Raw genomic sequence first — 18,254 nt, forward strand, 5'->3', positions numbered from 1 at the left:
ACAATGAAGACAGCAAAGAAGAAAGCTGTAGGTGGGAAGCGGTGTATTAGCGGCCGGCTGCAGCAACACAACCAGGAGGACTTTGAGTTGGATAGCAGACGCGCTTCTGTGAGTACGCAGCTTTGGCTTCCAAACATTTGATCGCTTGCCCGTACGTGCGTGCCGCTATGTGCATGTCACGTACGTAACTTTGGGGAAATATATGTGCTGTATGAACTTTGTGGAGGTGAACGGTACTTTGGGCTGTGGGATTGAGTGTGTTGTGCGGCTGTTTGATTTGTATTGGCGGGTTATATGGGCGGAAGGGGGGAGGTGTTTGTTATGCGGATTAATTTGTGGCATATTAAATATAAGCCTGGTTGTGTTGTGGCTAATAGAGTCTTGTGTTTATTTACTGTTTTAGTCATTCCCAGCTGAATATCAGGTCCCACCCGCCTCTCACAGCATCTTCCCTATCTGAATCGCTTCCACTGCCCTCTAATCCTTCACTCTCACTTTCCTCATCCACAAATCTTTCATCCTCGCTCAAATTAATGGGGTAATCGTCGCTTTCTCGGTCCGAATCGCTCTCGCTGCTGGTGGCCATGATTGTAAACAATGTGCAGATGTGAGGAGCTCCACAACCTGTGACGTCACGCTACTTCCGGTACAGGCAAGGCTTTTTTTTATCAGCGACCAAAAGTTGCGAACTTTATCGTCGATGTTCTCTACTAAATCCTTTCAGCAAAAATATGGCAATATCGCGAAATGATCAAGTATGACACATAGAATGGACCTGCTATCCCCGTTTAAATAAGAAAATTTCATTTCAGTAGGCCTTTAAGCTTTTTTATTTCACTTTTGTTATGTTTTTGTTTATTTTAATAGTATTTTTAGAATGTGCCGTGGGCCTTTAAAACATTAGCTGTGGGCCGCAAATGGCCTCCGGGGCACACTTTTGACACCCCTGCTATAGATAATAAAAAATTAAATCTGATACATCTATGGATAAAAAGCAGAGCCTGGCGACGCATGCGCGTTTATCATAACTCTCTCTCTCTCTCTGTCTCTGCCCCTCCCTCACCAATGCTGCTGCGCGCACTATTTGTTTTGTTTTTAACCCCTTCTTAACCCTGGACGTACATTGAAAATACACGCAACCCTAACTCAAAATGCCGGACATTTGAGGCATTTAAGAAACTCCGCCCTGACAGCTCCGCAAAAGAGGACATGTCCGGTGAAAAGAGGACGTATGGTCAGTCTATCCTAGCCCGTTAGCTGCTAGCATGCCGTGTGTTGTGCCTCAGTGTGCATTGTTTACACAACGTGCGGTACGCTACTTAATATGTCCGTGTGGAAACTCGTTCGGTACACCTCCGAACCGGAACCCCCGTACCGAAACAGTTCAATACAAATACACGTACCTTTACACCCCTAATCTTAACAAATGTTCAGTCCAACGAAGGCATAAATATGATAACACTTCATTTGAATGTAGTTTAATTTGATTTGAAAATGCAGTGTTTTCATGACACTATGTCTTCTGTCTTTAATGTGTATTTTTAAAAGTATGCCAGTGACATTGCATTCACACCTGTCTATTCTCCCATTTAGATATGAGAACGGTTCAGCCTACTTCCATGAAGATGACAGGGAAGGCTTGGTCAAAGTTTGTCGCCTTGTTATCAATGCTCGCTATGAAGAGTATGCCTCTGAAGGCTATGCTGTCCTCAGCTCAAAACAGCCTGTCATCTATCAGAGCGCGTCCTGCAGGCCCGGCCTGGGACAGCATTTGTGCAACCAGGTAGGTGCACAAAAAGCACAATTTATGTTCAAAGTTTTGTTATGAAGTTGTTTTTTTTGGCATATTTTTTTGTTGAAAAATTTGGAAAGCTATCAGTATGTATTTATTGTAGCCTATTTTAATGTCAGTGTATGTGTTTAGCTTGGCTTGCCTCTCTCCAGTTTGTGCACAGTGCCTTGCAACACCCTCTTTGGATCCCAACATCAAATGGTAGGAGAACTAAAGTGAAAGCAGTGATTGGCGCTGATTGGAATGATCTAATTGTCTTATTTTCTATATTATAGGATGTTGCTCTTTTGGACAAACTAATCAAAGAAGACATAGAAAGCGGGAAGCTTCCTTTGTTGTTGATCGCCAATGCAGGTAACCACAATTGACACACGATGCCTAATTGTACTCTAAATTTGGCATATGTAACAGTGTGCTGTTGACACACACCAGGTACTTGCACATAGGGGGAGGCAGATGAGGTAGAGCCTCACCTGTTGTAAGGAAAAAATAGAGAAGAAATAATGATAACACAAATCATATATTACTATTTGTTCATTGAATTGTTATACATGTGTAGAAATTGCTGAATTTGCACATTTCCTGATCAAATTAAAGGCCTACTGAAATTAAATGTTCTTATTTAAACAGGGATAGCAGATCCGTTCTATGTGTCATACTTGATCATTTCGCGATATTGCCATATTTTTGCTGAAAGGATTTAGTAGAGAACATCGACGATAAAGTTTGCGACTTTTGGTCGCTGATAAAAAAAAGCCTTGCCTGTACCGGAAGTAGCGTGACGTCGCAGGTTGAAAGGCTCCTCACATTTCCCCATTGTTTACACCAGCAGCGAGAGCGATTCGGACCGAGAAAGCGACGATTACCCCATTAATTTGAGCTAGGATGAAAGATTCTTGGATGAGGAACGTGAGATTGAAGGACTAGAGTGCAGTGCAGGACGCATCTTTTTTCGCTCTGACCGTAACTTAGGTACAAGCTGGCTCATTGGATTCCACACTCTCTCCTTTTTCTATTGTGGATCACGGATTTTTATTTTAAACCACCTCGGATACTATATCCTCTTGAAAATGAGAGTCGAGAACGCGAAATGGACATTCACAGTGACTTTTATCTCCACGACAATACATCGGCGAAGCACTTTAGCTACGGAGCTAACGTGATAGCATCGGGCTTAACTGCAGATAGAAACAAAAGAAATAAAACCCTGACTGGAAGGATAGACAGAAAATCAACAATACTATTAAACCATGGACCTGTAACCACACGGTTAAGCTGTACCGCCAGACGAAGCCTAGCAATGCTGTTGTTAACGACGCCATTGAAGCTAACTTAGCAACGGGACCTCACAGAGCAATGCTAAAAACATTAGCTATCTGCTCTATCCGTGCTCACCTGCGTTCCAGCGATCGACGGCGCGACGAAGGACTTCACCCGATCATCCGTGCGGTCGGCGGCTAGCGTCGGCTAGCGCGTCTGCTATCCAAGTCAAAGTCCTCCTGGTTGTGTTGCTGCAGCCAGCCGCTAATACACCGATCCCACCTACAGCTTTCTTCTTTGCAGTCTTCATTGTTCATTAAACAAATTGCAAAAGATTCACCAACACAGATGTCCAGAATACTGTGGAATTTTGAGATGAAAACCGAGCTTTTTGTATTGGATACAATGGTGTCCGAATACTTCCGTTTCAACGATTGACGTCACGCGCATACGTCATCCGGAAGTTTAGCGGGAAATTTAAAATTGCACTTTATAAGTTAACCCGGCCGTATTGGCATGTGTTGCAATGTTAAGATTTCATCATTGATATATAAACTATCAGACTGCGTGGTCGCTAGTAGTGGCTTTCAGTAGGCCTTTAAAGGCAAAAACCTGAAATGAAGCTGCGGCAAGTATCTGTTCTTGGCTTTATTTTATTTATTTATAAATATTTATGTATCTTGCCAGCTTTAGCGTGTAAACAAACCTAGACTTTTCTTAAGTGTGCAATCAGGCTTTCATGCTTAAGTGGTGAGGACACGCGGACGGTCAGCATGTCACCATTGTAATATTTAGTTTGTGAAAATGTTCACACCATGACTTTGTTTAGCTTGTGTAATGTTGTTAATGTTAATGTGATATCATAGTTCTTGCTAACTGGACAATGAAATACAGAGAAATCATTACTGCGGAGGGGTGGGGCGTACGTGAGCTGGCACATGCTTGTCTCAGCCATGTTTCTGCAGTGAAGTACAGCTTCGGTGGCCAGCAACTTAGTGCAAAACAATATCACAAAGCATCTGACAGACTTTTAGAACTAAGAGAAAATAAGTAGGACTTTAGAAAGTAGCAACTTTAAACAATTATTGCAATCAAGAGCTTCCTACAAGTCTCATTGTGACACCTGCACCATATATATTTGTATATATGAGACTCCAAAAGACTTTAGTAAATCTACAATTTTCCTTGAGTTTCTTGGACTTTAACTTGATTTTAATTATTGTCAGTATTGGTCGAGCCTAAAAGTGCTGTCAAACAAGATGGATAAGACCATGATATACCATAAATTGTTGGATGAGAACCTTCTAGTCCAGTGTTTTTCAACCACTGTGCCGCGGCACACTAGTGTGCCGTGAGATACAGTTTGGTGTGCCGTGGGAGATTATCTCATTTCACCTATTTGGGTTAAAAATAATTTTTGCAAACCAATAATTATAGTCTGCAAATAATGTGTGTGTCGGTGTTGTCTAGAGCTCGGCAGAGTAACCGTGTAATACTCTTCCATATCAGCCGGTAGCTAATTGCTTTGTAGATGTTGGAAACAGCGGGAGGCAGTGTGCAGGTAAAAAGTTATCTAATGCTTAAACCAAAAATAAACAAAAGGTGAGTGCCCCTAAGAAAAGGCAGTGAAACTTAGGGAAGGCTATGCAGAACGAAACTGGCTACAAAGTAAACAAAAACAGAATGCTGGACGACAGCAAAGACTTACTGTGGAGCAAAGACTTACTCTGGAGCAAAGACGGCGTCCACAATGTACATCCGAACATGACATGACAATCAACAATGTCCACACAAAGAAGGATAAAAACAACTGAAATATTCTTGATTGCTAAAACAAAGTAGATGCGGGAAATATCGCTCAAAGGAAGACATGAAACTGCTGCAGGAAAATACCAAAAAAAGACAAAAAGCCACCAAAATAGGAGCGCAAGACAAGAACTAAAACACTACACACAGGAAAACAGCAAAAAAGTCAAAATAAGTCACGGCGTTATGTGACAGGTGGTGACAGTACACCTACTTTGAGACAAGAGCTATATTGATGCATGCTTGGTTATGCTTTAAAGTCATATCCAACAATTACGACAACGACTTTTTACTGTCAACTAAGTTTTGTTTTTTTATGATTTCTGCTGGTGGTGTGCCTCCGCATTTTTTCAACGCAAAAAAATGTGCCTTGGCTCAAAAAAGGTTGAAAAACACTGTTCTAGTCCAGTGGTTCTCAACCTTTTTTCAGTGATGTACCCCCTGTGAAATAGTTTTTGATTCAAGTACCCCCTAATCAGAGCAAAACCTTTTTGGTTGAAAAAAAGAGATAAAGAAGTAAAATACACCACTATGTCATCAGTTTCTGATTTATTAAATTGTATAATAGTGCAAAATATTGCTCATTTGTCGTGGTCTTTCTTGAACTATTTGGAAAAAAAGATAGGTTTTTATTTATATTTATAAAGGATTTTTGAATTGTTGCCATTTTTAGAATATTTAAAAAAAATCTCACGTACCCCTTGGCATACCTTCAAGTACGCCCAGGGGTACGCGTACCCCCATTTGAGAACCACTGTTCTAGTCAGAACACTAGGGGTGTAACGGTACGTGTATTTGTATTGAACCGTTTCGGTACGGGGGTTTCGGTTCGGTTCGGAGGTGTACCGAACGAGTTTCCACACGGACATATTAAGTAGCGTACCGCACGTTGTGTAAACAATGCACACCGAGGCACAACACACGGCATGCTAGCAGCTAACGGGCTACGATAGACTGACCATACGTCCTCTTTTCACCGGACATGTCCTCTTTTGCGGAGCTGTCAGGGCGGAGTTTCTTAAATGCCTCAAATGTCCGGCATTTTGAGTTAGGGTTGCGTGTATTTTCAATGTACGTTCAGGGTTAAGAAGGGGTTAAAAACAAAACAAATTGTGTGCTCAGCAGCATTGGTGAGGGAGGGGCAGAGACAGAGAGAGAGAGAGTTATGATAAACGCGCATGCGTCGCCAGGCTCTGCTTTTTATCCATAGATTTATCAGATTACATTTTTTATTATCTATAGCAGGGGTGTCAAAAGTGTGCCCCGGAGGCCATTTGCGGCCCACAGCTAATGTTTTAAAGGCCCACGGCACATTCTAAAAATACTATTAAAATAAACAAAAACATAACAAAAGTGAAATAAAAAAGCTTAAAGGTTAAATGTAATTTAGAAAAAGTTGCAATGTTGACTAATAAAACAAAGCTGTTTTTTTTTTCTTTCAAACTGTCATTGCTCAAAACATAATATTGAATCAAAATCAATGTTATTATGAATTATTGACCTATCCAAGGTTCCCATTACTTCACATCAAATATTACACTAAGAAAAATATTTTTGGTGGAAGATTTTGCAAATTTGGTAAATAAATAACCCCAAAATTTATATTTTGTTGTTTTCTTACTGTACCAAAAATGAACTGAACCGTGACCTCTAAACCGAGGTACGTACCGAACCGAAATTTTTGTGTACCTTTACACCCCTACAGAACCCTGAAAATGTGTCTTTAATAGGTCTTCCTACATGACATTAACCAAAAACACAGCCAGTCTGCAGACTTTAATCACACAAAGAATCAGTGGAGGGAGCTGAAACGTCAGGTTGCCAAGCAACGTAATTTAAACTTTCAAGATTTTGAGTATCTTTATAGACGCAGGGAACAAAATTCCTTCTGAGGGGAGCGCCACATTGTTGACAAACATCTGACCGCTGTGCTTGCTAACAAGGGCTTCTCCTTCAAGTACGAAGTCACTTTCTGCTCATGGATCCAATAGTTTTTCTCCTCAGTAAATACAAATAAGTTCTGAACAGTCTGGTGACCGGGAGTGTATGTTTTAAGTCATGTGACTATAACATTGCATTTGCACTTTCTCGCTGCACATTTCTCCAGGTACCGCTGGGGCAGGTCATACTGATAAGTTGGGGCGCCTCAGGGACTTGTGTGATGAATACAAAATCTGGCTCCATATGGAGGGGTGAGTCTTTTATTCTGATGTGGGCGTCTAAAGGGATCTCCTACCAAATGTATTAAAGCAGTGGTCCCCAACCACCGGGCCGCACAAGAATTTAAAAAAAAAAAAAAAAAAAAAAAATTTTTTAAATTTTTTTTTTAATGAAATCAACATAAAAAACACAATATATACATTATATATCAATATAGATCAATACAGCCTGCAGGGATACAGTCCGTAAGCACACATGATTGTATTTATTTATGTTAAAAAAAAAAAAAAAAATTTTTTTTTTTTTAAATAGGGGGGTGTATTTTGCAATTTGCTAGTATTTTGCAATTTGCTAGTCTCTACCATTTTCAAGCGTTGACCGGTCCGCAGCTACAAAAAGGTTGGGGACCACTGTATTAAAGGACATTACTTGTATAGTGAGTGCAGATGAAAAACTACAAATCTGATACGCTGCAGATCAGGATCCATGCATAATAGCAATAACATTTTTCAAAAAGAGAAAGATTTGATATCATGTAGCAGGCTGATTTGCACTGGTGGAAGTGATTATCGTAATTGCAGCTTTTAAGTGTTGATTGCAATATGCTAGTCTCTATTTGTACCTTGTATTAAATAAAACTCATAATTTGTTATGTCATGTTAATCTGACTTCTTCTTTAGGGTCAACTTGGCTACCCTGGTGCTGGGTCAGGTCAACTCTGCTATAATGGTAAACCCTGATATTATATATATTATAGAATTGTATTTATTTGGGGGAATTGTATTTACAAACCCCGTTTCCATATGAGTTGGGAAATTGTGTTCGATGTAAATATAAACGGAATACAATGATTTGCAAATCCTTTTCAACCCATATTCAATTGAATGCACTACAAGGACAACATATTTGATGTTCAAACTCATAAACTTACAGCTTAAGTTGTTCAACAGTCCGGGGGTCTCCCTTGTGCTATTTTAGGCTTCATAATGCGCCACACATTTTCAATGGGAGACAGGTCTGGACTACAGGCAGGCCAGTCTAGTACCCGCACTCTTTTACTATGAAGCCACGTTGATGTAACACGTGGCTTGGCATTGTCTTGCTGAAATAAGCAGGGGCGTCCATGGTAACGTTGCTTGGATGGCAACATATGTTGCTCCAAAAGCTGTATGTACCTTTCCGCATTAATGGTGCCTTCACAGATGTGTAAGTTACCCATGTCTTGGGCACTAATACACCCCCATACCATCACACATGCTGGCTTTTCAACTTTGCGCCTATAACAATCCGGATGGTTCTTTTCCTCTTTGGTCCGGAGGACACGACATCCACAGTTTCCAAAAACAATATGAAATGTGGACTCGTCAGACCACAGAACACTTTTCCACTTTGTATCAGTCCATCTTAGATGAGCTCAGGCCCAGCGAAGCCGACGGCGTTTCTGGGTGTTGTTGATAAACGGTTTTCGCCTTGCATAGGAGAGTTTTAACTTGCACTTACAGATGTAGCGACCAACTGTAGTTACTGACAGTGGGTTTCTGAAGTGTTCCTGAGCCCATGTGGTGATATCCTTTACACACTGATGTCGCTTGTTGATGCAGTACAGCCTGAGGGATGGAAGGTCACGGGCTTAGTTGCTTACGTGCAGTGATTTCTCCAGATTCTCTGAACCCTTTGATGATATTACGGAGCGTAGATGGTGAAATCCCTAAATTCCTTGCAATAGCTGGTTGAGAAAGGTTTTTCTTAAACTGTTCAACAATTTGCTCAGGCATTTGTTGACAAAGTGGTGACCCTCGCCCCATCCTTGTTTGTGAACGACTGAGCATTTCATGGAATCTACTTTTATACCCAATCATGGCACCCACCTGTTCCCAATTTGCCTGTTCACCTGTGGGATGTTCCAAATAAGTGTTTGATGAGCATTCCTCAACTTTATCAGTATTTATTGCCACCTTTCCCAACTTCTTTGTCACGTGTTGCTGCCATCAAATTCTAAAGTTAATGATTATCTGCAAAAAAAAAAAAAGTTTATCAGTTTGAACATCAAATATGTTGTCTTTGTAGCATATTCAACTGAATATGGGTTGAAAAGGATTTGCAAATGATTGTATTCCGTTGATATTTACATCTAACACAATTTCCCAACTCATATGGAAACGGGGTTTGTAATATGTTGTAGTTTTGGTACCCATCCCTGCTAGCAAGGTGTTTCATAACTTCAAAACAATACAAGCAATAACCGGTATACAAACAAGCATAATTTATGACCAGATGCTCTTGTAGCAACCATTTCTGTATTTGAAATGTCACTGTTGTCGCTGATTTTTGTGACGTCGGTCAGTTTTCATAGGCACATGTGCTGTATACAGACAACCTTTATCACTGCCATTCATGCCTATGAGCATTTTAGAGTGTTATTTTGTGTTCATTTTTCTCTTCCCCTACTAGGTCGCAACCAAAAGTGACAGTATGACACTGACGCCAGGTTTGTGGCTCGGACTGCCTGCTGTAACTGCCGTGACTCTCTATAGACATGAAGACCCGGCGCTGGTAGGCTGCTAGAACTACTATGGATTGCTTCATCAAACCCCTCCATAGTGCATATGAGATATTTTTTGGTTTTAATATTTCTATGTATTATTGACTCACTGCTGTTTCTGTCTCTGTGTCTTAGGCTCTTGCTGCCGGTTTGACCTCCAGTCAGCCTGTGGAGAAGATGCGAGCGTTACCTCTTTGGCTGTCTCTGCAGTATCTTGGTTTCTATGGAATTGTTGAGAAGATAAGACACGCCACTGAGCTGGTGAGCAGAAAGTGTGTCTTTACTTTGAGTTGTAAAGGCAGTGTTTCCCATAAACTGCCGAGATACCTGTGGCGGTGGGGGCGTGGCTATGGGCGTGGTCACCATGACATCATCAAGTAATTTGCATAATTTACTACAATGATATGATTTTCTCTACAAAGGCTCAAAAAATGTATACTTACTAATTAATAATAACAGTTTTGTTTTAAACGTCCATCCATCCATCCATTTTACAATATAATTACAGCACTTTATGTACATATTTATATACAGATTTGAACAATAAGTTATTCACTGAAATATATTTATTAACTGTGGTTCTTACAAAAAATATATCTTATAAAATATAAAAGCTAAAATGTCTCTTAAAGCTCTGCCCCTTTAATTAGTGCATACTAAATAATTTCACTTTAGCCTACTACTACAACCATATTATTTACCAGCAACATAAAGTGAAACAGAGGCAGAGGTGTCCTGCCACAGTCAGTAACAAATAAACAGTAGTGGTCAAACACAAATAAGGCAACAAGAGAAGTATCCTACACTTCTCTTTTGTAAAGTAAATCTGAACAGCCTATATGGGCATCTACATCAACTATATGATTTGCCTGAGAAGCTGGACAGGACAAAAAAAATAAAAATTAATTAAACACGGGTAGATTTTGCGCTGTGTGCAGGCGCCAAGTCCTGTTGGAACTTGAAATCTCCATCTCCATAGAGCAGGTCAGCAGCAGGAAGCATGAAGTGCTCTAAAACTTGCTGGTAGACGGCTGCGTTGACCCTGGATCTCAGGAAACAGAGTGGACCGACACCAGCAGATGACATGGCACCCCAAACCATCACTGATGGTGGAAACTTTACACTAGACTTCAGGCAACGTGGATCCTGTGCCTCTCCTGTCTTCCTCCAGACTCTGGGACCTCGATTTCCCAAGGAAATGCAACATTTGGACATGACTTTGGACCACTCAGCAGCAGTCCAGCTCTTTTTTCCAGGGTCAACGCAGCCGTCTACCAGCAAGTTTTAGAGCACTTCATGCTTCCTGCTGCTGACCTGCTCTATGGAGATGGAGATTTCAAGTTCCAACAGGACTTGGCGCCTGCACACAGCGCAAAATCTACCCGTGCCTGGTTTACGGACCATGGTATTTCTGTTCTAAATTGGCCCGCCAACTCCCCTGACCTTAGCCCCATAGAAAATCTGTGGGGTATTGTGAAAAGGAAGATGCAGAATGCCAGACCCAAAAACGCAGAAGAGTTGAAGGCCACTATCAGAGCAACCTGGGCTCTCATAACACCTGAGCAGTGCCAGAAACTCATCGACTCCATGCCACGCCGCATTAACGCAGTAATTGAGGCAAAAGGAGCTCCAACCAAGTATTGAGTATTGTACATGCTCATATTTTTCATTTTCATACTTTTCAGTTGGCCAACATTTCTAAAAATCCCTTTTTTGTATTAGCCTTAAGTAATATTCTAATTTTGTGACACACGGAATTTTGGATTTTCATTTGTTGCCACTTCAAATCATCAAAATTAAATGAAATAAACATTTGAATGCATCAGTCTGTGTGCAATGAATAAATATAATGTACAAGTTACACCTTTTGAATGCAATTACTGAAATAAATCAAGTTTTTCAAAATATTCTAATTTACTGGCTTTTACCTGTACTTGCCAAACTTCCCGATTTTTCCGGGAGATTCCCGTAATTCAGGACAACTATTCTCTCGAATGTCTGCTGATTTTCACCCAAACAACACTAATAAGGGCGTGCCGTGATGGTACTGCCATTAGCGCCCTCTACAGTCTGTACTAACAGCGTGCCAGCCCAGTCACATGCTGTATGCGGCCACTGCCTGCACACGTAAGTGACTGCAAGGCATACTTGATCAACAGTCATACAGGTTGCACTGAGGGTGGAGATATAAACAACTTTAACACTGTTACTAATATGCGCCACAATGTGAACCCACACCAAACAAGAATGACAAACACATTTCGGGAGAACATCCGCACCGTAACACAACATAAACACAGGTGGGCGGGGTTTGGTGGTAGCGGGGGTGTATGATGTAGCCCGGAAGAGTTAGGGATGCATGGGATTCTGGGTATTTGTTCTGTTGTGTTTATGTTGTGTTAAGGTGCGGATGTTCTCCCGAAATGTGTTTGTCATTCTTGTTTGGTGTGGGTTCACATTGTGGCGCATATTAGTAAGAGTGTTAAAGTTGTTTATATTTCCACCCTCAGTGTAACCTGTATGGCTGTTGACCAAGTATGCCTTGCAGTCACTTACGTGTGTAGACAGAGGCCCCATACAACATGTGACTGGGCCGGCAAGCAGATAGTATGGTGAAAAAGCTGACGCGACGACAGGTTGTAAAGGACGCTAAAGGCAGTGACATCACGGCATGCCCTCACTATTGTTGTCCTGGTGAAAATCGGAGAATGGTTACCCCGGGGGATTTTTGGGAGAGGCACTGAAATTCGGAAGTCTCCCGGAAAAATCGGGGGGGGGGGTCGGCAAGTATGCAGCTGAGCCGCATCAGAGTGATCAAAGAGCCGCATGCGACTCCGGAGCCGCGGGTTGCCGACCCCTGGCCCAAACAAAGAATCCCATGTGCTGATGACTCAGTCTTTGTGCTTTTTTTAAACGAGTTTACTGCAAAATAACCACAATCAAGGGGCCAAAAACAGTTGCACTTTGATAAAGAAAGCGAGAAACTCTATTGAATTCAAGAAAGAACACGTAGCAAAATACGAAGGTGCGGTCTGTGTGGCTCCTATCTCTTGTCCTCTCTAATTCCAGTCTTTGGAAGGAAGAGTATTTAATAAAGGTAACTTCATCCGTTATTTATATGTATTTTGCATTGTTTTGTGCATTTACAACTTTTTTTTTAATGTTTTTGAGTGTCTAGAGCAGATTTTTTCATCTGGTACTTTAAAAGCTTGGGAGAATGTGATGTGGTCAGATCGGATGACAACACAATTAGCTTTTAGCCATTGACTCTACTTGTTTGGAGGCAGAGAAATGCTGAATATGACCTCACCATCCCTACTGTCAAATATGAGGCGGAAACATTGTGCTCTGGTGCCATGCTAAGGGTCCTTCCTGGGGTGTGTTCAACCCTGGTGACCACCTACAGGAAATGTCTGACCTCTGTCTTTGCCAACACAGGTTTCTCCATGAAGTATCGAGCCACGTTTGCCTTAAGATTAAATACCTTTTATTTTCTTCATTTGTCCTTTTTTTCTATATTTTCTTAATAAACCTACCATTTAAAAATATCGACGGTTAGTATCTTTGTAAAGTTTGAAAGTGCAACACCGGCAGGGGATCAAATTCATATTCTTTCCCTCTCTCTTGATTTGATGTAAGCAGAATCATAATGTTTAACTTTTTGTGTCTCACCTCTAGAGCCAACAATTGCTGCTAAAGCTCAAGTCTGTGACCTCCGTCAGAACATTGGTAAGTTATTTTGTCATTTTTAATAATTTATTATGGTAATAATAAAGTTGGTTGTGAGTGAAGAACATCCAAAAGGTAATAATTAAGGAACCCTCTGAAGCTGGGGGGTGTCAAACGTACAACCGGAACAGGTTTAATCCGGCCCGCGCTCCGCAAGATGAGTTTGCCAAGTATAAAAATGAGCTGCTAAATAAAGCCACCGGGTGTCGCTATAGCAATTCTGTAGGCAAGCCAACGGTTTTAGGCAGAGGCCAAGCAAATATGTTAAGCAAGAGGTAAACATTAAGTGTGGCTGCGGCTCCTCCCCCTAAACATAAATGAAACATAAAACCTGACGAATTTCATCCTCTGCTTTGAACACATTGTGCTTCGTCATCCTCACTGCCTCAAAATGTCTCTCAAGAAAATAGTGGACGCACAGTGTAACTGAACCCTCTTGAATAGGGGCTGTGTACAGTCGCGATCAAAAGTTTACATACACTTGTAAAGAACAATGTCATGGCTGTCTTGAGTTTCCAATACTTGCTACAACTCTTATTTTTTTGTGATGTAGTGATTGGAGCACATACTTGTTGGTCACAAAAAAACATTCATGAAGTTTGCTTCTTTTATGAATTTATTATGGGTCTACTCAATACTGCTGTATTGACATCAGCTAGTGAGCTGCTTTCTCGCCTCGGAGCTTGTGAAAGTTTATTCTAGATTATAAATAATGCTTCTCACCTGGATAGTGAAATGATGTGGGCATAAACTGATAAATTGGTAAATTTTCACAGTCAACCTAGACACTGGGATGACGCGAAAGACGCTGGTTTGCACCCACTTTTAACCCCAGGTGAAGAGTATTATTCATTCTCGATCTCAACGGGAATATATCAACAGTTTACCAGTCAGCACCCCAGTGAGAGCAGACGTTATACAGTAAGTGATGTTTAACTATGTTTGTTGGCTTTCGTGGGGTTTGCATGAGTCGTAGAAAGTGTTGTAGTTGAAGGAAAAAGTGAACGTTGTGATTAGAGATGCTTTAAAATGTAATATCGGAAATTATCGATATCGTTTTTTTTATTATCGGTATCGTTTTTTTTTTTTTTTTTTTTTTTAAATTAAATCAACATAAAAAACACAAGATACACTTACAATTAGTGCACCAACCCAAAAAAACTCCCTCCCCCATTTACACTCATTCACACTAAAGGGTTGTTTCTTTCTGTTATTAATATTCTGGTTCCTACATTATATATCAATATATATCAATACAGTCTGCAAGGGATACAGTCCGTAAGCACACATGATTGTGCGTGCTGCTGCTCCACTAATAGTACTAACCTTTAACAGTTAATTTGACTCATTTTCATTAATTACTAGTTTCTATGTAACTGTTTTTATATTGTTTTACTTTCTTTTTTTATTCAAGAAAATGTTTTTAATTTATTTATCTTATTTTATTATTATTTTAAAAAAGGACCTTGTCTCCACCATACCTGGTTGTCCAAATTAGGCATAATAATATGTTAATTCCACGACTGTATATATCGGTATCGGTTGATATATGTAAATGAGTTGGACAATATCGGAATATCGGATATCGGCAAAAAGCCATTATCGGACATCCCTAGTTGTGATGCTTCTATAAAATAAATGCTCTGTCGTATGCTCAAAATAAGCAAAATACATATGTTAATATGATTGTGCCTGTTACTACATTATATGCATACTTACAGTGTGAATATAAAACATTGATGGAAGTGTTTGGATGTTGTTAAGCTGTTCATAGGCAGAAGAGAGTGACTTTCATACACTTTTGCTTTACACACTATTTACTTGTCAGAATGCATAAAAAAGAGAAACGTGTGTTATTGTACTAAAAAAAGGTTGTCAATGATAGGCAAAATTCTAAAAAATAAAGTGCAGTTCCCCTTTAAGTTAGAAAAAGTTGTGCAGAATCTGGCCAATGTCCCCCATGACGCAAGTCTAGTCACTGCGCGCCTTCATCCAAGACGTGCTCTGCTTGGAGCAACCCTGAAAAGTAGGCGTTCCATGTCAGTTCTGCCCTTGCGCATATTCTCCCATCGACTTAATTACCTTTTGCTTCGATGCCATGCATGCCACATGTAATAAAATGTTAAAAAAAAACTACCAGAAAGCTATTAAATCTACTTTGATCACTTTGATTGGAGACACCTGGACACATCCATTGAGATGAGGGTAAAAGGACCCTAATGCCGCTCTGATAAACAACCAAAAATCAAAATGCACATCATTTACCTGCGACCATAGTGAAAGGCGACAGGCGTTTAATGCATACAAGTTTTAATATTAGGTTATGTGACTATTTAATAGAAAATACATATACAGTGGGGCAAAAAAGTATTTAGTCAGCCACCCATTGATTGTCAATGGGTGGCTGACTAAATACTTTTTTGCCCCACTGTATACTGTATTGTCTATTACAGTGTTTTTCAACCTTTTTTGAGCCAAAGCACATTTTTTGCGTTGAAAAAATCCTGAGGCAGAAATTAAAAAAAACAAACTCAGTTGACAGTAAAAAGTCGCAATTGTTGGATATGACTTTAAAGCATAACCAAGCATGCATCACTATAGCTCTTGTCTCAAAGTAGGTGTACTGTCACCACCTGTCACATCACGCCGTGGCTTATTTTGAGTTTTTTGCTGTTTTCCTGTGTGTAGTGTTTTAGTTCTTGTCTTGCGCTCCTATTTTGGTGGCTTTTTCTCTTTTTTTGGTATTTTCCTGTAGCAGTTTCATGTCTTCCTTTGAGCGATATTTCCCCACTTCTTCTTTGTTTTAGCAATCAAGAATAGGGTTGGCTATCGTTTGAATTCGAACGATTCCGATTCCGATTCTTTGTTTCGATTCCGTTTCCTGACGATTCTCGATTCCAATTCTTTTAAGAGGCAGGGTCAAAAAAAAGTTTAGGATATTTTAAATGAGCTAGCTAACCTACAGTCTTTCTGAATGAAATAGTCTGACATTCTCCATCAATTTTAATTCTATTAACTTTTTATGAACTTTACTATAAATTCCTCACAGGGCTGTTTTCAACTAGAATATAAATATCAAATCTATGAACTTGAATATAAATATTATAAATTATGAATACATTTTCCCAGGGGTACACTTTCCTCAAGAGAGCTTTATTTTTGAAAACCTCATGAAAACACCTTTACACACACAAGTGTATGATGCTGCAGGAAACCTCATGAAAACACATTTACACACACAAGTGTATGATGCTGCAGGAAACCTCATGAAAACACCTTTACACACACAAATGTATGATGCTGCAGGAAACCTCATGAAAACACCTTTACACACACAAGTGTATGATGCTGCAGGTACTTAAAAATGTCACCGTGCTCCCACTGATGGGCTAACCTGGCGCAGAAAAGCAAATAAACAATAAGAAACAACCCAGTCCAGATTAGCAGCAGGTACAGTATAAAATCAGAGACAGTTCTTGTTTAGGAAAATGACCATATCCGCCTTCTCAGGCAGGATGCGTGAGCGTTCTGGACAGATAGTGTCTCCTGCTGTGGAAAATACACGTTCGCTGGGTGTGGAAGAAGCTTGAATGCATAAATAGGAGAAAGCGAGATATGACAGCAAAGGATAAGTCTTTTGTTGGTTCCACCACCATGCAGCAAGGTCGTCAGACATAAGTATCGGTGGAACGTCCTGGTACATCTGCAGCTCTCTCTCCACTCGTTTCTTGATGGACATGGAGCTCTGTTATTTCGCGGTTATTTCATTTTTTTTTGTAAAGTAAAGCCACACTTTCGACCGCCGACGCCCGCTATCCATGCTTGAGCTTGACTGACTCGCTCGGCTATGCTAACACTTCCGGCGGTGGGCGCTTCTTCGTTGGTGTTCAGCGGCTTCTTCTTCCGGTTCGGCGGACATATTTTTTTCCGGTCGGCGGACTGGTATCGAAAATAGGAATCGAAATTTAAACTTTTGAACGATTCCGGGAGAATCGGAAAGTTAGTCCCGGTTCCAATCGATACTCGATACTCGATACCCAACCCTAATCAAGAATATTTAAGTTGTTTTTATCCTTCTTAGTGGGGACATTGTTGATTGTCATGTCATGTTCGGATGTACATTGTGGACGCCATCTTTGCTCCACAGTAAGTCTTTGCTGTCGTCCAGCATTCTGTTTTTGTTTGCTTTGTAGCCAGTTCAGTCTCAGTTTCGTTCTGCATAGCCTTCCCTAAGCTTCAATGCCTTTTCTTAGGGGCACTCACCTTTTGTTTATTTTTGGTTTAAGCATTAGACACCTTTTTACCTGCACACTGCCTCCCGCTGTTTACGACATCTACAAAGCAATAAGCTACTGATATGGAAGAGTATAACGTAAGTCTGCCGATCTCCAGACAGTACAGAAACTCAACAACAACAAATCATTTGCAGACTATAATTACTGGTTTGCAAAACATATTTTTAACCCAAATAGGTGAAATTAGATAATCTCCCACGGCACACTAGTGGTTGAAAAACACTGGTCTAGTAGATGTCATAAAAGGAGGTGATCGTCAAGAATTTTAAACATAATTATCAACAAGAATGTAGCAAGCATAATAATTTTAAAATGTTATCAATTTTAATCAATTGATTCGATCGATTTATGTTGGGTGCAAGCACACACACACATAATTAAAAAAACATACACACAAAGAAAGACACAAACAGCTGTCTTAAAGCCAATCCTGTCAGGTCACGGCTTCACAGACAGACTTCAAAGGATCCTCCATACACACAGAACTTTTAACAGTGCACATAACATCAGGGTGGTTATAATAACAAGTGAAATAAGTTTCATTCATGGAGTTATATCCAGTAAGGAAGAAGACGGTGTGACGCAAATCACCATGACAACACACACATGAACTGCCTCGATTGATAAGTCCTTTTCAAATTTAAAGTGTTATCTTTTTCATGGATTTCAG

At 40.3% G+C, this 18,254-nt stretch overlaps 1 protein-coding gene across 3 annotated transcripts in view; it reads left to right on the forward strand.

Moving 5' to 3' along the window:
- The window catches only part of pdxdc1 (pyridoxal-dependent decarboxylase domain containing 1), an 84,365-nt gene that overhangs the window by 29,199 nt on the left and 36,912 nt on the right, over window positions 1–18,254 (forward strand). For all 3 annotated transcript variants that reach the window (XR_009824618.1, XM_062037299.1, XM_062037300.1), the window contains exons 6-13: window positions 1,594–1,783; window positions 1,925–1,993; window positions 2,068–2,146; window positions 6,966–7,050; window positions 7,699–7,747; window positions 9,470–9,571; window positions 9,696–9,821; window positions 13,239–13,289. Coding sequence is in view for 2 of the 3 variants with exons in the window: in XM_062037299.1 (XP_061893283.1) it covers window positions 1,594–1,783; window positions 1,925–1,993; window positions 2,068–2,146; window positions 6,966–7,050; window positions 7,699–7,747; window positions 9,470–9,571; window positions 9,696–9,821; window positions 13,239–13,289 (751 nt within the window). In the remaining variant the exon portion in view is untranslated. The remainder of the gene's footprint in view (window positions 1–1,593; window positions 1,784–1,924; window positions 1,994–2,067; window positions 2,147–6,965; window positions 7,051–7,698; window positions 7,748–9,469; window positions 9,572–9,695; window positions 9,822–13,238; window positions 13,290–18,254) is intronic.

The sequence above is a fragment of the Entelurus aequoreus genome, linkage group LG25 (genome assembly GCF_033978785.1).
Source record: "Entelurus aequoreus isolate RoL-2023_Sb linkage group LG25, RoL_Eaeq_v1.1, whole genome shotgun sequence".
Lineage (NCBI taxonomy): Eukaryota > Metazoa > Chordata > Actinopteri > Syngnathiformes > Syngnathidae > Entelurus > Entelurus aequoreus.